The sequence below is a fragment of the Pongo pygmaeus genome, chromosome 7, assembly GCF_028885625.2.
Source record: "Pongo pygmaeus isolate AG05252 chromosome 7, NHGRI_mPonPyg2-v2.0_pri, whole genome shotgun sequence".
Classification (NCBI taxonomy): Eukaryota; Metazoa; Chordata; class Mammalia; order Primates; family Hominidae; genus Pongo; species Pongo pygmaeus.
The window spans coordinates 120,963,280-120,986,580 of NC_072380.2; the positions used below are offsets into that span (position 1 = coordinate 120,963,280).

The window sequence follows — 23,301 nt, forward strand, 5'->3', positions numbered from 1 at the left end:
ATAGGTGGGAATTGAACAATGAGAACACATGGACACAGGAAGGGGAACATCACACTCTGGGGACTGTTGTGGGGTGGGGGGAGGGGGGAGGGATAGCATTGGGAGATATACCTAATGCTAGATGACAAGTTGGTGGGTGCAGCGCACCAGCATGGCACATGTATACATATGTAACTTACCTGCACATTGCGCACATGTACCATAAAACCTAAAGTATAATAATAATAATAATAATAATAATAATAAAAGAAAAAAAAAAAAAGAAAGAAAAAAAAAAAAAAAGAAAAGTGGATGAACTTTGGGAAGTGCAATATAGAATTTGCTGATAGACTAGATACGGGGGGTGGTGTCAAAAAAAGGAATCAAAGGTACTTCCTGTAATTTTAACTTGTGCAACTAGGTAAATGGTTTCCTTACCTATGACAGGGAAAAACAAGGTGGGAATGCGGAAGATGACAGCACGAATCCGGAGTTCTGTGTGGGATATGTTAACTTTGAGATGCGTATCAGCTAGCTATCTGAGTATGTTAAGCAACCAGACTGGGTTTTGGGAAGGTTTATCAGTTTGGGACTGATCAGCATATAAACAGTATTTCTAGACATAGGATGGTACCTCCATGAGAGTGCCACGCAGGGGCTTTAGCTGCAGCATCTGTTTTCATCTTGATTAACAACACAAGATAGCTATTTTCTTTTTACACAGATATTATTAGATTTTTATATATGAGCCTTTTTGATGTTTAGAGAGAAATAACAAGCTGAAAGTCTCCCAGCTACTAAAAGGTAGAGCCTGGATTCAGATCTGGGAGTTCTTGTTCTTCCTATTGCACCAGGTTGCTTTACTGGAGCATTAAAATATGTGAATTTCTGAGTATTTTTTAACTTTTTGAATGAAAGATTTTTAAAAAGTCGTTTAGAAAGAATGCCAGCTCATTCAGAATTCAATTCAAGTGTATACATTCACTAGTCTTTTCTGTTGTTAAGTGACTTCTCTGGGGTATATGGCTTGATGGTTTTTTTTTTCTTTTTTTAAACAAACCAACCAACAAACAAAACCTCTGTGGTTGACTGGAGCCGACAGGTGAGGAATGGAGAGATGTTGGTCAAATAGTACGAACTTTTGGTTGTAAGATGAATATGTTCTGGAGATCGAATGTACAGCATGGTGACTACAGTTATAATTCTGTATTGTATATTTTGAAGTTTGCTGAGAGATTTTTAAGTGTTCTCAACACACACACACACACATACATATGGGAAATATGTACGGTGATGGATGTGTTAATCAGCTTGCTTGTGGTAATCATTTCAGTGTATATTTACATCTAATCATTACTTTGTATACCTTAAATATACACAATTTCTGTCCATTATACCTCAATAAAGCTGAGAAAAAAAAACCCTCCACTCTTTTGACTTGTGGGATAGGATTATTTCTACTTCTCAAATCAACTGCCCCTTCTTCACTGACCAATAACTTTCGGCTGCATTGCAGTGATTTTTAGTTTTTCCTCAGCTTACATATTCCTCCTCTACAATCTCATGTCCCCATTGCTTCAAATACTAAATATACGCTTATCATCCTCAAATTTTTTGCTTCCTGTCCAGACATTTCTCCTTAAGTCTAGGAGATGACGTCCAAAGTTTCCTAAAAGCAGTTAGTCTGTGGGAAAGAAGGCTCCCCCATCCACCCAGGAGTAATGAGGAGCGAAGTTCAGGAACTGTGAAGGTCTCATTCGTACATTCATTCCTTATAAGTACTTACATACTCGCGACAGTTTCAAACCTAGTGTGGCATGCAGACATGGATGAAGCAATGACAGGCACGACGAGCGTTAATGAAGGGTACAAGCTAGCGCGAGGGCATTCAAGGGAACTTCAGAGCGCAAAGGAAGAATCCCACTTAGTCCCTCAAAACTTTGGAGTTTATCCGTTTAGTCGATTAAAAAGTGAACGGAAAGCAAATGCCATTAGGGAAGGAGGAAAGTTGGGGACAAATAAGGGATTCGTGCAGAAGGCTGCACTGCGGCCGGCCATGAAGAGAATAAGGGTACTTAAGGGAGTGTGAAGAGAATGAACACGCCTAGGTAGAAAAAACTGAAAAGCCAGGATTGACGGACACTAAAAACCCAGCATTTGTTAAAAATCCACGGCAAAACACACACACACACACACACACAAACACACACACCTCACCCCGAGCCAGCACCGCAGCCCCACCAGCAGCCAGGATATCCTGAGATTGCCGGAGCGCCGCGCACCGCCCACCTCGCTCCGCCCACCGGCCAGCTCGCTCCGCGCAGCTCGCTCCGCCCCCTTCCCCGAAAGCCCCTCCGCAGAGCCGCGTGCACGTGCGTGGTGGATACCGCCCCCTCTGCTCTCTTGGCCAATGAGAAAAAGCTACGTAACTCTCCACCGCCCGGTGGCGGGTCACGTGACTGCGTCTCCCCGCCCTCCCACCGCGCTGCCTCTAGGTTCTGGGAAGATGGCGAAGGTCTCAGAGCTTTACGATGTCACTTGGGAAGGTAACTTCGGGTGGGGGCGGGTGCGGAAAGACTAAAAGCGCTGGGAAGCCGTTCCGGAGTACCCGCTGCTTTCGGGGAGCTGGGTTCTCCGGTCTCTTTTTGGTACCAGAGCCCTCACTGTACGGGCCAAGCTGAGGCGGAGGCTGAGGCTGACCCCTTCCTTGGCCCGGACGCGTACTCTGCGGCGTTTCCCACGGTGTCTGCTCCTCGGTTGACCTGCCCTCCTCCGCGCCAGTCCAGCGTCCCGGGGCCGCTTTTATTTATGAGGCGGGCGGGAGGGACTTGGGGCTGGGGTTGTCACACTCTAACTGGTTGCTGGGCGGTGCGGAAGAGGCGGAATAGGTGGTTACTGAAGCTTCTTTGGAGCCAAGAAACACAGGGCCTGTGAGGCCCTTTACTAAGTGATGTGTAAGGATTACAGTTCTGTGCAGAAAAACTGTGTAAAAGATGCGTGAACAAATGTGATTCTCATATGCCACTCTACATTTAGTTTTCTCCTTAAACCCGGGTTTTCAGTTTCTTTTCCTTTTAGTCTAGTCTCTGTCCCACTCCTCAAAACACATTTACACACACAACACAACTTCTTTCTTACTCCCTACTAGTAGTTTATTTTCTGAAGGGAAAAATAACTGATTAACTCTGGGCTACGTAAGTGCTTACGTGTGATGGTCACTTTTCCCTATCCTTAGTTGATCTAGAGTGGGATAAGTTCTTTAAATCTGGGAACAGCCAAACCTTGGATCAATTCTGTGTGCTTAAGAAACTTGAGTTTCATTAAGGCGTGGAATTTGTGTAATTGAAATTCATATTCCCAGCATTTAGCATAATACAGGAGACTTCAGTAGCTAATTTGCTTAAACGAATGCCTTCTTGGGATGTTTTAATAATGACCTGAAAACGTGGACCGAAAGTTGTATTTTCTGTTTTATTGTGAATAAACATATCAGTTATTATAAAGTTGTAAACCCGTTACAAATAAAGCAAAATTTCTTTGTACTTGAACTGAATTAAATGATTTATTGACTTTATGGCCTCTAGCACATTGTGAATCTCAGTATTTATACCTGAATTGAGGGATTCCATTATATTAAACAACAGTGTTGATTTCTTAGTGCAAAATCTTGACTCTACCAACACACAGTCCCTACTTCCAAGGAATTCACAATCTAATGGAGAAAACAAACCTGTAAACACACAGTTTTAAAAGGCTTGTGTCAGGGTATCTTCCGTAAGCTGGATCGTAGATAAATGGCTGTTATTTTTAATGCTTTTTAAAAAATGTTTTAAATATTACATAATTTTTAGAAGGTGCTATTATGAAGGTATGTTCATTATAGGTTTCCTAGATGACAGTAGCATACATAAAATCCTGAGGGACGAGTAGCTGCATACTACCAACAGACAAGGTGATTTAACTGAGTAACTTGGACCTTACCCTGTGGTCATTCTAAAGAGGATTGATGTAATTAATTTGGAATAATAAATAATAACTGCTACACAAATTTGTAGGAACAAAGAAAACATTTTAAAGTGCTTTGTAAACTGTTAAGTACTATATAAAAGGATGTGTTATTATTAGCTAGTGCTAATATGATTATGTCCTTCCTCTGTATGATCTGGCTGTTGCCCATGTCTCCAGCTTTATCTTGAACCCTTCCCCCTCTCACTCTGTGAGCTGCCTATGCTGGCCTTTGTTGAATACCCTAAATTGCCATGCTGCTTCTTAAAGCTGGCACATGCTAGTCCTTCCACTGGGAGTGTTCTTCCCTCCTTGCCTCACTCTTGCCCCCATTAAACTTATCATTTATCAATTCCCCACAAAGCTCACCTACTACAAAAAAGCCTTACTTGACCACTCTACTACCCCCTTCCCTTTCCTCATCCCCCACCAAAATTGAAAAAAGAAAAAACCCAAACAACAAAATGAAGCAACAAAACACACCTGCAATCATTCGATTATGTATTCTATTCTAATACTATTGAAGCACTTCCCCAATTGTGTTTTGTTTTAAAATTTTGTCTCTCCTAAGACGAAAGGGACCAGGCCTGTTTCTTCACTGTCACTTCCCTAGAGCCTGACACATGGGGGCGGAGCTCAGTAATTATTTGATGACTAAATGAATTGTTAATGGGATTAATAATAAACACTAACACATTGTCAGAAAAGATTATAAGCCATTTTTCTAGCGTTGAAATAATTTCTTTAGTATCTTAGATAAAGGTTTTAGTATCTTAGATGAAGTTAGGCACTCGCTTAAGTAATAGGGTACAGTTTGCTCACTAGTAAAATGAAGGTTTAGACCTTTCCAGAATTAAAATTCTAACTTAAAGAACTTTTAAGAAAAGAGTATTCTAGATTTTTATTTCAGAGACTTATGATAACAAATTTTTAGGATGAAGGGTGATGGGAAGATTCTCAGGGGTAGTGTTTTGTTCAGATTTTTTGGGGGCGTGTGTGTCAGAGATGTGTCCTTAGGAATTCTACTGAACAATGTTGTGAATTGGTTAGTTCGGAATGCTATAATTGTTGTGATAGGAAAATTTATCACTTGTTTATAAAAGACCTATGTGGTAAGTTTAACACTTCCACATCTGTGTTAGACTCTACTAATAGACTATTTGGTTTGTTTCTTCAGCCAATTGAAAGTGATTGATACTTATTACATAGGGAAGTTATTAGATATTTGGAGGTGGGAAGGAGAATTTAGAGTTGTAAGGAGAGTATATTCAAGTTTCCTGAGAATATGATATTTGGGCAGGACATGGATAGGATGACTAGAACAATGCCAGGCATATAATAGGTATTAAATGTGTGTTTGTTGAAAAAAAAAAAGTGTGAGAAATGTTTGAGAGCATTTTAGTTGTTTATGTTCACTGCCCCTACTTCCTCTCTTTTTTTCAGCCCTTCAAACAACCTCAATTTGGTTTCCATGTCCTACCACTCCACTAAGATCTCTAGGAGACCTAATAATAACATATGTATTTTGTATACTTCTACTACTTTTGCTGTTGTAGATCACTCCTCTGTGAAAAAGTCTTTCTTTGCTTTCTTAATAACATTCTTCTTCTTATTTCTTTTTGGGCCTTTCCTTTGTTGAGTTCTCTACATCCATTTGCTGATTTTTTGGTGTTTCAGTGTTTCTTAGTCGTCATCATAATCTGTTATTGGTGGTTTTTAAGTTTGAGATCAATGGACTTTAAATTGATAAAAGCATAAGTGTCATGTGGTCTGATGAAATCGTGCAAAATTTAGTGCATGTGTAAACATACATATTTCTGGGAAAAGATGGTTCGAAGTTCTCATTAGCTTTGCAGATACCTAAAATAGATTAAATGACATCTGTGGGCAGTCTTATCCACATCCAGCTTTAGCTATCAATTAGCCTATATAGTAAAAAACACATTTAACATGTATTTGAGTACTTTGCACCAGGCACTGTTCTAGTTCTTGAGGGTATAGTGCTAAGTAAGACAGGCAAGTCCCCAGATTTCAAGGGACATATCCTCAAATTTCACTCGTAAACTGAATATCCATATTTCAAGTGTTCTACAGGGCACATGTAATGGATGTTTCACAATTAATAAAACTCAAAATGAACTCATCATCTTCCTTTTGCCTTCTGCATCCAACACCACCGCTGTCACCACTTATTCTTTTCTGCATTTTCCCTAGAAAAGTAGATAGCACTGTGTATCTCCCCTCATTCATAAACAACTTCTGCTCACCTTTTAAGATATAGATCTATGAGACTTCAAAGCCTGGAAAGTACAGATATGTACGGGAATGAAGTATATGCTTTGCAAAAGTCACTTATGAAAGGTAAGAGCTAGAAAGGTAGGTTGGTGCCTTGAATGCTAGACTAAGGAGTTCAGACTTCTTTTTTGTATATAGATGGGAGCCAAGGTCCTAACTTCAAAAAGAAAAAATCAGTGGCTCCTTTCATTAAACTTTTGCATGTTGATATAGAACAGGGCCTTTTCTTTGGTGGAGATCCCCTGATTGAAATTCCTTGTCATGTTTAATAAACCATTTTTGATTTTGCTTTCTTTAACGTGGAGCAGGAACATAAAGTCCCTAATATAGAAGCTTCAGTGCACAAGTCTTTTAGATTTTTGTTATTTTTCTCATAATATTTTAAATTAAATCCCCATATTTAATATGACAGCAGTTTTTCAGAGCTATTTGTTTTTATGGGGTCTTTTCAAAGCATCCAACTTTGTTTTTTAGAAACCAGTCTCTCTTCGCACTGAAGTTTTCTGTGGCTTATAATATTTCATTATACTATATAATGACATTAAATTTAACTGGCATGAACTGGTTTGGATACAGGTAGCTAAATTTTTAAAATGTAATAACTGTTGGAAACAACCAAGAGCTAGCTGATGTGACTTACTAGCTAAGAGCTTCTAAAATCTTGGTGGCCATGATTATTATGTTTTACAGAAAGCATTTCTTTGAGTTGATTCTAACAGGAAGATGATAAAGAGAATTTTTACTGAACCTCATTAAGCTCTCCATCATATGTAATTACTTGTTTACATTCTTTACCCACAGAGATCTCAGTCCTTCTGTTGACCAGCCATAGTGGTGAGAATCAGAAAACAAGCTCTCAGTAAATGCTCATTTGTTCAGTGAGTGAATGCTAGGACATGAAGCTTGTTTTTGAAGTTTGATCCACTATTGTATGTAATAATGGTAATAATAATGATGAAAATAGTATATGAAACATTTTGTATATATTATCTCTTTTAATCCTCACGTGTATCTTATGAGATAGGCTTTATTTCCGGTTTACAGATGAGGAAGCAAACGAGAGGTGAAATGACTTGTCTAATATCCCACAGCTAGTAAAAGGGAGTGCTGTGATTTGAGCTGCTCTTATACACTTCTCCCCCACTGAGTTATTAACTAATTAAGTTCATCCACCTAGGCTGTCATTCTGTTATTCTTGGAATATGCCAAATTAGTTTCTTTCTCCAGAATTTAGATTTGCTGTTTATGGTTGTCTCCTTCTCATTCTTCTCTTAGCTTGAAAATGACCTTAGAGAAGCCTTCTCTGACCACTCTTTCCAAAAGCTCCTCCTTTCTCCCAGTCTCCTGACTTTATCATATGGTCTTTTAGTTTTATTTGTATAATTTCACTAACTGAAGTTATGTGGATTTTCATCTTTTTACCCTATTATACTCTAAGCATTATGAGTATATGGGAACTTTATCTTTTTCTTTCTTTCTTTATCCTCAATGCCCAGATCAGGCCTGGCACGTAGGCATTTAGGAAATATTAGTTGAGTGATGAAGAACTCCAATATTTACTCCAAGAAGTAAATATTAGTTGAATAATGAAGTATAGTTCCAGTCATACACTATACTGCCTCAAAGAAGGTAGGAATCATTGGCTATCTTAAGAATTTAAATTGTAATGAAGTAAATCTTTAGAAATATCTGGTAGTAACTTACAGATTGAATTCGGTTTGAGAGATCAGTTTGGAAGCTATCCTAGCAATTTTAGCATGGGGTGATGAAAGCCTGGGCATGGATAATAGCAGTGGAAATAGAGTAGAAGATGTAAATCTTAGAAATACTTCAAAAGAATCCACAGGACTTAGATAACCAAAGTAGGAGTCAGAAACAGCACTAAAAAATGGAATGTCAGGTAGTATTAACAGAAGGTGGAATGAACAGAAATGTGAACATTGGGAAGGGAAGCCATATTTTTAGGAAATGAAGATGACTTGATTTTCGGATGCTGTGATTTTGAGGTAATGAGCTATCAAAGGTGAAAACATGTTTTCTTCAAGGCGGTTTTATTTTTACAAACAATTTTTTAGATAAATTATTTAAGGCATTTCTAAAAATAGTATGTGGTTAATAGTGCTACGAATGTATTTATTACAGCAGCCCTCAAGAGTGTGGCAGGGTCAGCTATGGTAAGGTGTATAGCTTAAGGTGTTTATAGGTAAAATGTTGCTTGTTTTGTAAAAGTTATACTTTCATACACAGTGTTTCTTGTTTTATGTTCAGCTATTATATTTTAATATGTTTGTGACTGTGTCAGACTGTCGTTCTTAGAAGTTATGCTTTAAAAAAATGTTCTCTTTCCTATGAGAGTGTTTTTCCACAATAAGAAATACCTTTTACAAATTAACTCATACTCAATTAAGTATACATATACATGAATCTTTGTATGTATAAACTGAAACCAAAGTTTCATTTACAAAGGATTCTTATGAGTGTTGCTTCCATTCTGTTCATTTTGTTTCATTCTCCCCCACGACCCCCCCCCGCCCCAATAGATGCTGGAAGAAATCCACTGAATCGATTTTATACCTTATTAATGGATTTTAATACACAGTTTGAAAAATATGTCTTCTGGAGCTCTGTGTGCATTAAAATAAATTAAGCCTTTCCTTTTTCAAATCAGGTTGCCTTTTCTTTTAGAATAGCTGTTCCCAACAGCCTGCAGCCAATCTGACTAGATACTTTTATGGGACCATGAATAATTTAAAATTTATTATCCTGTAATTATCCACCTTTTAAAAGAATATGCTGGTTTATGTAAATGAATCTGTAAGTGGTATTTCCGAATATATAACAAAATGAAGTGGAAAAGATACAGGATTGGAGGAAGTAGTTTTGGACTAAAGAAATCAGAATTAAGTAGCAGGCATATTTTTCCATCTTTCAGAGGCCACCTCACTGCAGTGACATCTCATGGAAGTTGTCATGGAAGGAATAAACAGAACAATCATAGCCACTCTCTTAACCTTTGACCTTTAGCTCATCTCACAGGGTTGTACAGTAGTTAATAAAATGTACAAGCAAGCAGTGAGAAGCTTACTTAAATAGTATGTAATAAAATGACCTTGGCTTTGAGGAGCGAGCCTTTTGCAGGAAGATGAAAGGGTAAAATGAAAGTTTTAAGCCACCTTCGAGGAAAGAGTGAGGGAAAAGCCTTTATTTCTTGTGAGAGGCTGAAACAGTTATCAGATTTTTTTAAAAAATAAAAGTAACTAGAATTTTTGTAGGGCTTCACATTTTATAAAATGCTTTACATGAATTTTCTAGTGTTTGGTGTCCTAAACTCAAGGGCCAAGCAGATGAGGAAAATACATGTAGTTGGGTGAAAGACAATAGTGGTGCCTATTAAGAACTGGTAAGTGTATACCCTTATCTAAGGGTAATCAAAATCAACTTAAAAACAAAAATATCCAAACTATTGTACGAACCAAGCAACTTTATATATATTTTATGTAATCTTAACTGCTCATCACTGAGCTAAATGTAATATTATCTCTATTCATTGGTATTGGAAACTGAGTACAGAATTCGGTAAGTTAGGTAAGGTCATGTAAAAGATGGAGTTTAGATTCAAACCATGTGTATCAAGTCCATGTTCTTCCCAGCATACTGTACGTCCTCCATGACTGGTGATATGGTTTGGCTCTGTGTCCCCACTCAAATCTCATCTTGTAGCACCCATACTTGTCATGTGTTGAGGAGGAGACCCACTGTGAGATGATTGAATCATGGGGACAGGTCTTTCCCATGCTGTTCTCATTATAGTGAATGGGTCTCACAAGATCTCATGGTTTTAGAAACAGAAGTTTCTCTACACAAGCTCTCTTTCTTTGCCTGCTGCCATCCACGTAGGATATGACTTTTTCCTTCTTGCCTTCGCCATCATTGTGAGGCCTCCCCAGCCACGTGGAACTGCAAGTCCAGTTAAACCTCTTTCTTTTGTAAATTGCCCAGTCTCCGGTACGTTTTTATCAGCAGTGGGAAAACGGACTAATACAGTCGGTTTCTTTTCTTTGAACTGTTTACTCCTTTCCAGTTTATCTTCTGGGGCTTTTTGTTTTGGTTTCAAATTTATTTATTTTTAAAATTGACATATAAAATTTAAAATTCTAGTGGTTTTTTTTTTTGCACCAGAATGATATTCTTGTCAGACAGCTATGATTGTGTTGCTTTTCTTTTGCTCAGCATTTTCAAGTTGTTCTTCTGTACCTTTAAAAACAAACTTTAAAGTTCTTTAGTATGAAATAAAAGTCTTCCAAGAAACTCACTCTTCTTACTTCTTATACACTCATTTCCTGATCCTAGTGTGTTTATTTAATTCTCAACTACCAGTAGTTCTTTCTGTGTAGGATAACTTACTTTGTTATTTGCCTGTTGAACTCCTTTTTCAGCCTTTAAGAGATAGGGGTCTTGCTCTTGCTCAGACTGGAGTGCAGTGGTGCAATCACAGGTCACTGCAGCCTCAACCTCCAGGCTCAAGTGATCCTCTCACATCAGTCTCCTGAGTAGCTGGGACCACAGGCGGGTGCCACCATGCTGCTTTTTTTTTTTTTTTTTTTGAGACAGTCTTGCTTTGTCGCTCAAACTGGAGTGCAGTGGCACGATCTCGGCTCACGCAACCTCCGCCTCCTGGGTTCAAGCGATTCTCCTGCCTCAGCCTCCTGAGTAGCTGGGATTACAGGTGTGTGCCACCACAGCTGGCTAATTTTTGTATACTTAGTAGAGACAAGGTTTCGCCACGTTGGCCAGGCTGGTCTTGAACTCCTGGATCAAGTGATTGTCCTACCTTGGGCTTCCAAAGTCCTGGCATTACTGACGTGAGCCACCGTGCCTGGCCCATTCATCACTTCTAAAGATAGTCGTAATACCAGTTGTAATGCTGTTTCAGTCTTCTAAAGGATCTGTTGCCCTTGTTCAGTTAATTTTCTACTTTATCAAATTTGAGATACCACAGACTTCTACATGATTGTGAGTTTATTTTCCTTACCTAAAAAGCTGATTTTGTCTCGTCAGGTTTTTGACATCTATCGGATGTGTATGTGTGTGTCTGGGTACATATACACTTAAATGTCATGTTATTTTTTTCAGAAATGAGAGATAAAATGAGAAAATGGAGAGAAGAAAACTCAAGAAATAGTGAGCAAATTGTGGAAGTTGGAGAAGAATTAATTAATGAATATGGTTCTAAGCTGGGAGATGATAGTAAGTTCTTTTATTACATTCAGGCTCAGTACATGTCTCATTCATGGGCCTTTTTTTTTTTTTAACTGTTCTTTTATTTATGATTTTTCTCCTTGTCATATTAATTTTCTCTGTGACTTTTTGTCCCAAGAATTTTAATGATAGTTTATTTTGAGAAGGATTTATAATTGCTTGGTAGTAGTAAGCTGTCAAATAGGCATTTTGTTTTAAAGCTCACAGTGCTGCCAAATGTCTGGCCAAAATGTATTGTGTACGGACTCTTTTAGAACAGTAAAAGTATTAAATAATTGGAGATTTTAACCTTACATTAACATATTTTACACTGCTGAAACATGTAAGAATGCATTCTTTCCTTAGTTTCAGAGATAATACAATAAATCAGTTTTCAGTTATAAGTAATGTTCTCTAGAAATATCAGAAACTAGAATTCATTAATTTCCATTTGGGTTTGTTTTAATATTAAATTCAGTTTTTTTCCCCCTTTATGTGTATCTAGTTTGGATCATATATGAACAGGTGATGATTGCAGCACTAGACTATGGTCGGGATGACTTGGCATTGGTAGGTATTTAAATGAAGTATATATTTAATTTGCTTCATGAATTGTATACCGTAGTTAAGACTTAATGTATGGCTTATATGGAATGCTTTTTATAGCTGGTTTTGAGTGCTGCTGTGAACAGTAAGTGGAACTAACTAGATATTTTAGGACAAAGTATCTTAAATCTTTTTATTAGTCCTGAGAAGTAGCTGTTTAGTATCCCAGTTTTACTGAAAAGATTTAGTTACTGAAATTTATCTGCTTAGTAAGTGACTTATCCTATTTTATAGAGTTTAAAATAAGAAAGTTTAAAACAATTTTATATTTTGTGTTATTGAATGACTTTCATAGAATGTAATGTTCAATACTGTTACACAATATTATAAACATATCTGACATAAGAAAATCCTGGCGTATAGAACATAACTTAAAATACTAATAATGTTTGGCCAGGCGAAGTGGCTCACACCTGTAATCCCAGCACTTTGGGAGGCTGAGGCAGGCGACCACCTGAGGTCAGGAGTTCGAGACCAGCCTGGCCAACGTGGTGAAACCCCGTCTCTACTAAAGATACAAAAAATCAGCCAGGCTTGGTGGACCGTACCTCTAGTCCCAGCTACTCCGGGGGCTGAGGCAGGAGGATCGCTTGAACCTGGAAGGCAGAGATTGCAGTGGGCTGAGATTGTGCCACTGCACTCCAGCCTGGGCAACAGAGCGAGACTCCATCTCAAAAAAAAAAAAAAAGAAAACAAACCTAATACTGCTTTTAAAATAACACCGTAATGGTAGCTATGTTTTTGGACTCATGCTAGGAACAAAGCTAAATGCTTTACATCATGATTTTATTGAGCCTTCATAATTATTTCTTGATTTGATTTGTGTTTGATGTTATTATTATATTTATTTTATAAATCAGAAAGCAGAGGCATCTGTTACGTTGTTCCTATCATCTTGAATTCTTAAGTACCACTTCATGCTGCCTCTGTATTTAAACTGAAAGAAAATGTGCAAAAACAAAAAATTGAAATACCTGAAAAAAATTCACATCTGAATTAGTATTGTCCTTTTCAAGGTTGGGTTGGCTATACATGTAATTCTAGTGGATCTGTTAGTGGTGAAAACATTCCACAAAACCTTTGTTGGATTACCTTCAGAACCTATGAGACATAGTCTTTTGAATATTCATAGAGGTGGCAGTTTTATATCTTGAGAGAAGTTTTTATTTTTATTTTTCTTGAAATAGCCAAATATCACTTGATAAAGTAGGAAGTCAAATTAGGTAACACTATTGATTAATAAAGCAGTATACCCAATTAAACAGTAACTTTTTAATGGTTAAGATTATTTATACAGTTAGCTTGCTTGACTGACCAAGTAATATGATTTTGCTTGATATCAAAGAAATAAATGAACATATCTTCACTTTTGACTGACTTGAATATTTTTCTTAGTGTGGCAAATTTCAGCCACAAACTTTGAAGTTGTATTTCCAATTCATATTAAAACTTATTTTATTACCAGTTAATAGTTTCATCAGTAGTTAATGGCATTGTTTTGGTCACACATGCATTAATATGCTTCAGTGGACCATTTGTATCATCTTTAACATTTCTAGGACTTCCAAAACTTAGAATCCTTCATATGTTGCTGAGAATGTAGATACTCAATAAATATTTGATTATTTATTTAGTCAAGTTGATGAGTCAGTTATGGATACTTGTTCAAAAAAATTGGTATTCCATCCATTTAATGTCTGTATTTTCTGACCCCAAATCAGGATATGTTGATTGAAAGGATGATTGATTGGCTGGGCGCAGTGGCTCATGCCTGTAATCCCAGCACTTTGGGGGGCCAAGGCAGGCAGATCACCTGAGGTCAGGAGTTCGCGACCAGGCTGGCCAACATGTTGAAACCCCGTCTCTACTAAAAATACAAAAATGAGCTGGGTGTGGTGGCAGGCGCCTGTAGTCCGAGCTACTTGGGAGGCCGAGGCAGGAGAATTGCTTGAACCCGGGAGGTGAAGTTTGCAGTGAGCCAGGATTGTGCCACTGCACTCTAACCTGGGTGACAGAGCAAGGCTCCATCTCAAAAAAAAAAAGGAAAGGTTGACTGATTAATATAAAATTTCAACAGGGCAAAATTAAACAGTGTATGTTATTTGCTAGGAACTTGAGATGACTACTAAAAAACTTAGTTCTTACCAGGAGAATGCTTATGCTGTAATTAGGAAGAAAACGCCAAGTGCTGTTGTCATTTAAGTAGGGGCCTGACACATTATAGAAGTAGTTTTTAAGCAGGAATAATATGATATTAGTACTTCAAGAGTTATTAGTGGTTCTCATAATCTGCTCATTTTCCTGGTTAAGAGCATGATCAGTTTCTGAGAACTGATTGTTGCCTTCACTGTAATGTCATAGTGCTTCTTTCAATCCATTATTTGTTACTGATTAATTTCACTTCATGTTATTAGATGACACTAATGAAATTATTCAAGAAAACACATTGAAGACTATATAGGCCATTCATTGTAGCCCATTTAGTATAAATAATGTAATTACTACTCAACCCTTATTTTTTCAGTTTTGTCTTCAAGAGCTAAGAAGACAGTTCCCTGGCAGTCACAGAGTCAAGCGATTAACAGGCATGAGATTTGAAGCCATGGAAAGGTAACTAAATCTTGTCATCTGGCAGGCTTGGAGCCTATTAATCATGGTGGTGTTAATTTTTTTTTTTATTTCAGACATTCTAGAGTGTGTGAAATACTGTCTCATTATGGCTTTAATTTACATTTTTTGATGACTAATGAGGTTGAAAACCTTGTCATGTCTGCCTAGATATTCAAATAACTTCTTTTTGAAGTATCTTCTTTAGTCTTCACCCATTTAAAAAATTGGGTTATTTCACCTTTTTTACTGCTGATTTGTAGGAGGTCTTTATATACTCTGGATAAAAACTTTGTCAGTTATATGTGCTGTGAATATTTCTCCCTATTCTCTTGCTTGAATATTTTATTTTCTAAATGGTGCCTTGTGAAGTAGAGAAGGTTTTAGTTCTGATGAAGTTTAGTTTATCATTTTTTTTAATGCTTAGTCATTCTTTTGTCCTGTCCAATAATTCTTTTCTGATGTCTGAACAATATTCGGTAGTGTTTTCTAGACAATAGGAACGTTTAAATTATGATTACTTTTAGTTTGTAAGGGTGCTTTCAGACTAATTTTCTTTTTGCCGTCTTTTAAAATTTTATTTTCAGTACTTCTAGATAATTGATTGTGCTGTACAGTTTAACTGCGTCCTTATATTCTGCCTATTATGTCTATTAATTACTAAGAAACGAGTATGGAAGTCTCCAACTTTAATAGTGGATTCATCTATTTCTCCTTGCAGTTCTATTAGTTTTTGCCTCACGTATTTTGATGTTCTGCTGTTAGTCACATAATATTAAGGATTGTTGTGTTTTTCTTGAGAATGAGCCCTTTATATTATGTAATGCCAGTCTTTATCCCTACTAATTTTTCTTGCTCTGAGGTCTGCCTTGTCTGAAACTAATATAGCTCCTGAGCTTTCTTTTGATTAGTGTTACAGCATATCTTTCTCCTTCCCTTTGTTTTTATTCTGTTGTGTCTTTGTATTTAGAGGGTTTTGTGTAGACAGCATTTAGTTGGGTCATGTTTTTAAATCTACTTTGATAGTCTCTGTCTTTTCATTGGTATACTTAGACCATTTTCATTTAAAGTGATTATTAATAAAGTTGTTTCATTATCTGCCATATTTATAACTATTTTCTGTTGATTGCTCTTGTTATTTTTTCTTTTCTCATTTGTTTTCTGCCTTCTCTGATTTAATTGAGCATTTATAGAATTTCATATTTTCTGTCTCTCAGTGTATCAGTTATACTTTTTAAATTTTTTAAATAGCTGTCTGAGAGTTTGCAATATATATTTAGAACTATCCAAGTCCACTTTCAAGTAACACTATACTGATTCACAGTTAGGGCAAATACCTTACAACAGAGTATTTTTAATTCTTCTCTTTCGTCATTTGTAACACTGCTTTCATTCATTTTACTTATTCATAAATCATAATCACCAAATATATTGTTGCTGTTACTACTTTGAGCAAACTGTTACCTGATCAATTAAGAATAAGTAAAATTTTATTTTACCTTTATTTATTCATTTTCTAATGCTCTTTCTTTCTTTATATATTAGAACCTTCCAAAGGTTCTAACCAATATTATTTTCCTTTTCTCTGAAGAGCAGCTTTTAACATTTCTTGAAAGGCAGGTCTGCTGACAGCAAATTGCTTTCATTTTTGTTTGTCTGGAGTATATTTCTCTGTCAAATTTAATGGACAGTTTCTCAGGATACAGAATTCTAAGTTGGTTTTCTCTCAGAACACTTTAAATATTTCCCTCTACTCTTTTCTTGTTTGCATGGTTTCTGAAGAGAAGTCTGATATAATTCTTATCCTTGTACCCGTATAAGTAATGTGTTTTTTTCTTCTGGCATCTTTTAAGATTTTTCTCTTTGTTTTTGATTTTCTGTAATTTGAATTTTATATGCGTAGGTGTAGATTTTTTGCTATTTATTCTGCTTGATGTTCTTAGAGCTTAATGGATCTGTAGTTTTGTGTCTATCATAAGTTTAGGAAAATTTTCAACCATTAAACATTTTCTATATTTCTTTCTTTTTTCCCTTCTAGTATTCCATTACATATATATTACATCTTTTGTAATCATACACCTTCTTGAATATTGTGTTCTATTATTTTTCTCTTTTTATTTCAGTTTTGAAAGTTTGTATTGATAATTCTTCAACCTCCTGACTCTTTTGGGTTATGCCCAATCTACTGATAAGCCCAAGCCCATCAAAGGCATTCATCATTTCTTTCGCATTGTTTTTGATTTCCAATATTTTCTTTTGATTCTTTTTTAGAGTTTCCATCTCTGTTTACATTGCCCATCTGTTTTTGCATCTTGTTTACTTTTTCCATTAGAGTCGTGAAAATACATATCATTGTTTAAATTCCTATTCTGTTTATGCCAATACTTCTACCATATCTACATCTGGTCCTGCTGCTTGTTCTGTCTTCAACTTATGTGGCTAGTTTTTACTTTTGTACTTTGGACAAATTGAATCAGTATTTTTTTAAGGGAAATTTTGTATAAGTACTATATACATGATTTGCTTTACTTAACAAAATAAGACTGTAGTAAACGTTTACTGTTATATGAAGATGGAAGACTTCGGTAACGATTATAAATGCATTTAAAGCAATTATAAATGCATTTAAATTAAAATATTAAAGCCAGTTTAATTTTTTTCTGTATTTACTATTTATCACTATATTTTTAAGGTAATAATTGTAGATGTTTCTTTTTCTTTTTAAATAGATATGATGATGCTATACAGCTATATGATAGGATTTTACAAGAAGATCCAACTAACACTGTAAGTTGGCAGATTGTCTTAAAAAATCTAAAGTTTAATTTAAAAGATAAAATTAATTCATTGAGGAAATAATGGAAGATACATAAGGAACTAGGTATTATATTTTTAATTTTTAATTAAAAAATATTTTTATTTTTAATTTTAAATAGTTCATGATGGGCCACATTTTATTTTAAATAGATTTAAGACTCTCCAATAAAATTTGACTTCTCAGCCTCACCAGCGTGGTGAAACCCCATCTCTACTAAAAATACAAAAATTAACCGGGCGTGGTGGCACGCGCCTGTAATCCCACCTACTCAGGAGGCTGAGGCAGGAGAATCCCTTGAACCTGGGAGGCGGAGGTTGCAGTGAGCTGAGGTTGCGCCACTACACTCCAGCCTGGGCGACAGAGCAAGACTTTGTCTCAACAAAAAAAAAAGACTTCTAGAAGATACCGTCTTAAAGAAGGGGCTAGTTGAGATTTGGAAAGAGTAGACCATGTGTTTGCACGAAATATTTTGAAGTTTATGAAATACTAAATTGTTTAATTTGTGCAGTTACTTTTTAGTTGTCTTAATGAAAAAAAAAAAAGAAGCCATTTCAGTAATTAGTGTATGTAATTAATGAAGGCATTTTATTTTGTTTTTGCTTTTTTCTGCCTTATACATGAATAAGAAGAAACATACCCCTTTAATTTAGTGTAATTTTGAACAAGTATATTAGTTTATTGGATAGAATATTTGTTCTAAAGATACCTATATAGTAGTATTTGTTTGAAAAATACCCTGGTGAATTCTGTTTTTAATGTTGAGAACATTATAGTTTATTGCCATAATAGCTTCCCTCAGACTTAACCTTTTAACTAAAAAGTTACAGAGAGACTTTAGATAATACAGCAGCCATTTTAATGTTTTATGTCATTATTTCCACGCACACATATGCCTGCTAAAAGAAATTAAGTATTTTTAAAAATTTTAAACAAAAACCAGGTTGAGTTTTTTTTCTTTTATAGAAGGAGAAATTGTTGTATTAACACAATAAAGATACATGAAGTTTCTCTCTTATTTGGCAAGTATTTCTTTAAAAATAGACATTAAAAAAATCTTATATAATGTCTGACTGTAGATTTTACGATGTAAAATGCTTAATAATTTAACAACAGTAACTTGATGTCTGTAGTTTCTAGAGCACATTTATCTCAGGCATTGATCATAAATACCTTATCTCTGCTTATTTCCTTTGATATTCTGTAATAATACTTATGTATTATAGTAGTTGGTATGTTTCTTAAATGATAGTTGCTTACTTTTAGTCTTTTCCCACCCCAGGGAGATTGTCTGTGGAAATTCCCTAGGGTTTTTGTTTTTCTTTTTGAGTGGGTTTGTGGGGGTTTGTATAGGAGTGTGTGTGTGTGTGTGTGTGTGTGTGTGTGTATATGTGTATGTGTATGTATTAGTCCATTTTCATGCTGCTGATAAAGACATACCTGAGACTGGGCAGTTTATAAAAGAAAAGGTTTATTGGACTTACAGTTTCTCATGGCTGGGGAGGCCTCACAATCATAACAAAAGGCAAGGAGGAACAAGTTACATCTACTGTAGATGACAGCAGGCAAAGAGAGCTTGTGCAGAGAAACTCCCATTTTTAAAACCATCAGCTCTCACTATCAGAGACTCTTTCACTATCACAAGAACAGTGCAGGAAATACCCGCCCCCATAATTCAGTCGCCTCCCACTGGGTTCCGCCCATGACATAGGCGAATTGTGGAAGTTACAATTCAAGATGAGATTTGGGTGAGGACACAGTCAAACCATATCATTCTGCCCCTGGCCCCTCCCAAATCTCATGTCCTCACATTTCAAAACCAATCATGCCTTCCCAACAGTCTCTGAAAGTCTTAACTCATTTCAGCATTAATTCAGAAGTCCACAGTCCAACATCTCATCTGAGATAAGGCAAGTCCCTTCCACCTATGATCCTGTAAAATTAAAGGCAAGTTAGTTACTTCCTAGATAAAATGGGGGTACAGGCATTGGATAAATACAGCCATTCCAAATGGGGGAAATTGGCCAAAACAAAGGGGCTACAGGCCCCATGCAAGTCTGAAATCCAGCAGGGCAGTAGAATCTTAAAGCTCCAGAATGATCTCCTTTGACTCCTTGTCTCACATCCAGGTAATGCTGATGCAAGAGGTGGGTTCCTATGGTCTTGGGCAGCTCCACCCTGTGGCTTTGCAGGTACATCCTCTGGCAGCTTTCATGGGCTGGTGTTGAGTGTCTTTAGATTTTCCAGGTGCATGGTGCAAGCTGTCAGTGGTTCTACCATTCTGGGGTCTGGAGTACAGTGGCCCTTTTCTCACAGCTCCATTAGGCAGTGCCCCAGTAGGGACTGTGTGTGGGGGCTCCAGCCCCACATTTCACTTCCACACTACCCTAGCAGAGGTTCTCCATGGTAGCCCCGCCCCTGCAACAAACTTCTGCCTGGACATCCAGCCATTTCCATACATCCTCTGAAATCTATACAGGAGTTCCTAAACCTCAATTCTTGACTTCTTTGCACTCTCAGGCTCAACACCATGTGGAAGCTGCCAAGACCTGAGGCTTGCACCCTCTGAAGCCACTGCTTGTACTCTACATTGGCCCCTTTCGGCCACAGCTGGAGTGGCTGGGATGCAAGGCACCAAGTCCCTAGGTTGCACACAGCACGGGACCTTGGGCCTGGCTCATGAAACTACCTTTTCCTCCTAGGACTCCAGGCCTGTGATGGGAGGGGCTGCCATGAAGACCTCTGACATGCCCTGGAGACATTTTCCCTATTGTCTGTGGAATTAACATTCAGCTCCTTGTTACTTATGCAAATTTCTGCAGCTGGCTTGAATTTCTTCTCAGAAAATGGGATTTACTTTTTTATTGCATTGTCAGGCTGCAAATTTTCTGAACTTGCCCTGTTTCCCTTGTAAAACTGAATGCCTTTAACAGCACCCAAGCCACCTCTTGAATGCTTTGCTGCTTGGAAATTTCTTCCACCAGATACCCTAAATCATCTCTCTCAAGTTCAGAGTTCCACACATCTCTAGGGCAGGGGCAAAATGCCACCAGTCTCTTTGCTAAAACATAACAAGAGTCAGTTTTGCTCCAGTTTCCAACAAGTTCCTCATCTCCATCTGAGACCACCTCAGCCTGAATTTCATTGTCCGTATCATTAGCATTTTGGGCAAAACCATTCAACAAGTCTCTAGGGAGTTACAAACTTTCCCACATTTTCCCATCATCTTCTGAGCCCTCCAAACTGTTTCAATCTCTGCCAGTACCCAGTTCCAAAGTTGCTTCCACATTTTCAGGTATCTTCAGCAACACCCCACTTACTGGTACCAATTTACTGTGTTAGTCTGTTTTCATGCTACTGATAAAGACATAGCCGAGAAGACTGGGCAATTTACGAAAGAATAAGGTGTATTGGACTTACAGTTCCACGTGGCTGGGGAGGCCTCACAGTCATGGTGGAAGGCAAGGAGGAGCAAGTCACATCCTACGTGGATGACACCATGCAAAGAGAGCTTGTGCAGGGAAACTCCCATTTTAAAACTATCAGATCTTATGAGACTCATTCACTATCATGAAAACAGTGCAGGAAAGACACGCCCCATAATTCAATCACCTTTCACTGGGTTCTTCCCATGATGCAAGGGAATTGTGGGATTTCCAATTCAAGATGAGATTTGGGTGGGGACACAGCCAAGCCATGTGAGTGTGTGTGTGTGTGTGTGTGATGTGTTTGTTTTGTTCTAGATAGCTGAGAACTTTCATTATTTTGTGAAGATTCTCAGAATATAGAAAGTTCAAGGAAAAGTTTTGACAGCTGCAAACCTATCTGTAATAAAAAATAAAAATAAGAAATAGCTTCAATAACCTTATGTAGATACTGAGAATAAAAAGTTAAAATTGGAAAGTTTTTGAATAATTTACTAATCTGACAATTCTAATAGCTTACTATCTGTCTTAGTTCAACAATTTCTCAGGAAAAACACCCATTTTTTTCTGAAGATTTTCTCATGTATTTATTCTTAATTTATAAGACTTCACTGTGGTTTCAAAGATACTCATTTTTCTCTTAGCCATAGATTGAAAAAACTGAAATCAAGTTTCTGAAAACAGCTTCTGAATTTTTTATTTCTCATCCCAGGTTAAAAATCAATGTAATTTAAGTCAATTTTGGAATTAGGAGTACAATATTTTAATTCTGTCTGAGTTTACATTGGGAATTTTTAATAAGTTATTTCACTTCTTCAGAATATAAGATAATATGTAATTAATTATTGCTCTGTCTTTGTAGTATCTTTCATATTTTATGGCTTTTTGTGACTTTTAAAACTGGCTAAAAGAGAAATCCAAATGGTTCCCCTCATAGAATATGTGTGAAGTGGTACAGATTCAACATCCTTAACCTGAAAATTTGTAATCCAAAATGCTTCAAAATTCAACACTTTTTGAAGAATGAAATAATGTCACAGGTGGAAAATTTCACCCCGATCATGTGATGAGTCACAGTCAAAACACAATGAAAACTTTGTTTTCTGCACAAAATTACTTAAAATACTGTATAAAATTGTTGCCTTCAGGATATGTGTATAAGGTGTATAGGAAATGTAAACCAATTTTGTGTTAAGAGTTGGATCCTTATTGCTGTAGTATCTTGGGTATACAGAAATATTCCAAAATTTGAAAATATCTGAGATGTGAAGGACTTCTAGTTTCAAGCGTTTTATTTAAGGGATACTCCCTGTAGTAACTAAATCCGTTAGTGGTTAGGTAAACATTCGAGAGCAAGGCGACTTAATTCAGCTTTGCCAAATGTATTATTCTTTTATCAAACATGATCTAATCTTTTTTCATTCCCTTCTTTCCTTCTGTAAACATGTATTGAATACCTCTCATGAACCATCAAAGAGTTGCTCTTAGCAAGAGTAGAGATACTGTTTCTGTTCTATATCCTTAGGAAGCACTGTGCTAGACATTGAAGGAGAAAATATAGCCATAAAAGACCTAGAACTAATAAAGTCTATAAGTAGACTTCACTAATATGCAACAGTTAAAGTTACTCCGCAGAAGACATCACCGTTTCTTTTTCCAAAGCAACTTAGTATCTCAAAGGCGGGAAAGTCCAGTTTTATTCTCATTTACTGTTGCTCCCTGCATTGTTGAAAAGTGATCACGTGACGTTTTATTTGTCTTATGCCTCTGTGTTTCTGGATATCCAGTATAGAAATGAAGTTGTTCATTGAAGCTTTAAGCAGCTGTACTTCCTATTCACATGCATTCATTATTCTTTCAGAGAACATTTGTTATGCTTGCAGTGTGCATGGTAGTGAGAACAAACACAAGGATGAATTAGACAGCCTTTTCTGTGCTTCTAGTGAGGTAGCATGATGTGATGAACATGCTGTAAACTTTGAAACTGATTTATTAAATTCTCTTTCTTTGATGACTTGCTGCATGAGTTTTGAGTCTGGAAGGCCTTAAAGGATGAGTGTGACTTAAATGATACAAAGACATTGTATCCCAAGTGAATGCTTGAATAAGCCTTTATTAAAGTACAAGCATTATTAAAGTACAAGGTCTGCTTCGGAAAGAAAGAATAAGGTAATTAGAATGGAAGTTTCAAAATTTTTTATTTGAAAGAATGGTGGAATGGCATACCTTCTTCCCATCTTTTTTAAAGTTCTGAAATACTCTATTGAGAAAGTCATACACATGTTAAAAATTGTGGACAATATAAAATGATATGGTAAAAAAAAAAGTAAG

At 36.7% G+C, this 23,301-nt stretch overlaps 1 protein-coding gene across 3 annotated transcripts in view; it reads left to right on the forward strand.

The window, feature by feature from the left end:
• Positions 1 to 2,423: 2,423 nt before the first annotated feature.
• The window catches only part of EMC2 (ER membrane protein complex subunit 2), a 48,413-nt gene continuing 27,535 nt past the window's right edge, over positions 2,424 to 23,301 (forward strand). For 2 of the 3 annotated variants that reach the window (XM_063669024.1, XM_054499875.2), the window contains exons 1-5: positions 2,447 to 2,525; positions 11,413 to 11,526; positions 12,023 to 12,087; positions 14,648 to 14,733; positions 17,460 to 17,517. In XM_063669024.1, coding sequence (XP_063525094.1) covers positions 2,486 to 2,525; positions 11,413 to 11,526; positions 12,023 to 12,087; positions 14,648 to 14,733; positions 17,460 to 17,517 — 363 coding nt within the window. In that variant the 5' untranslated portion in view covers positions 2,447 to 2,485. Of the gene's footprint in view, positions 2,526 to 11,412; positions 11,527 to 12,022; positions 12,088 to 14,647; positions 14,734 to 17,459; positions 17,518 to 23,301 lie in introns of all 3 variants that reach the window. The other variant, XM_054499874.2, reaches the window with a different exon arrangement.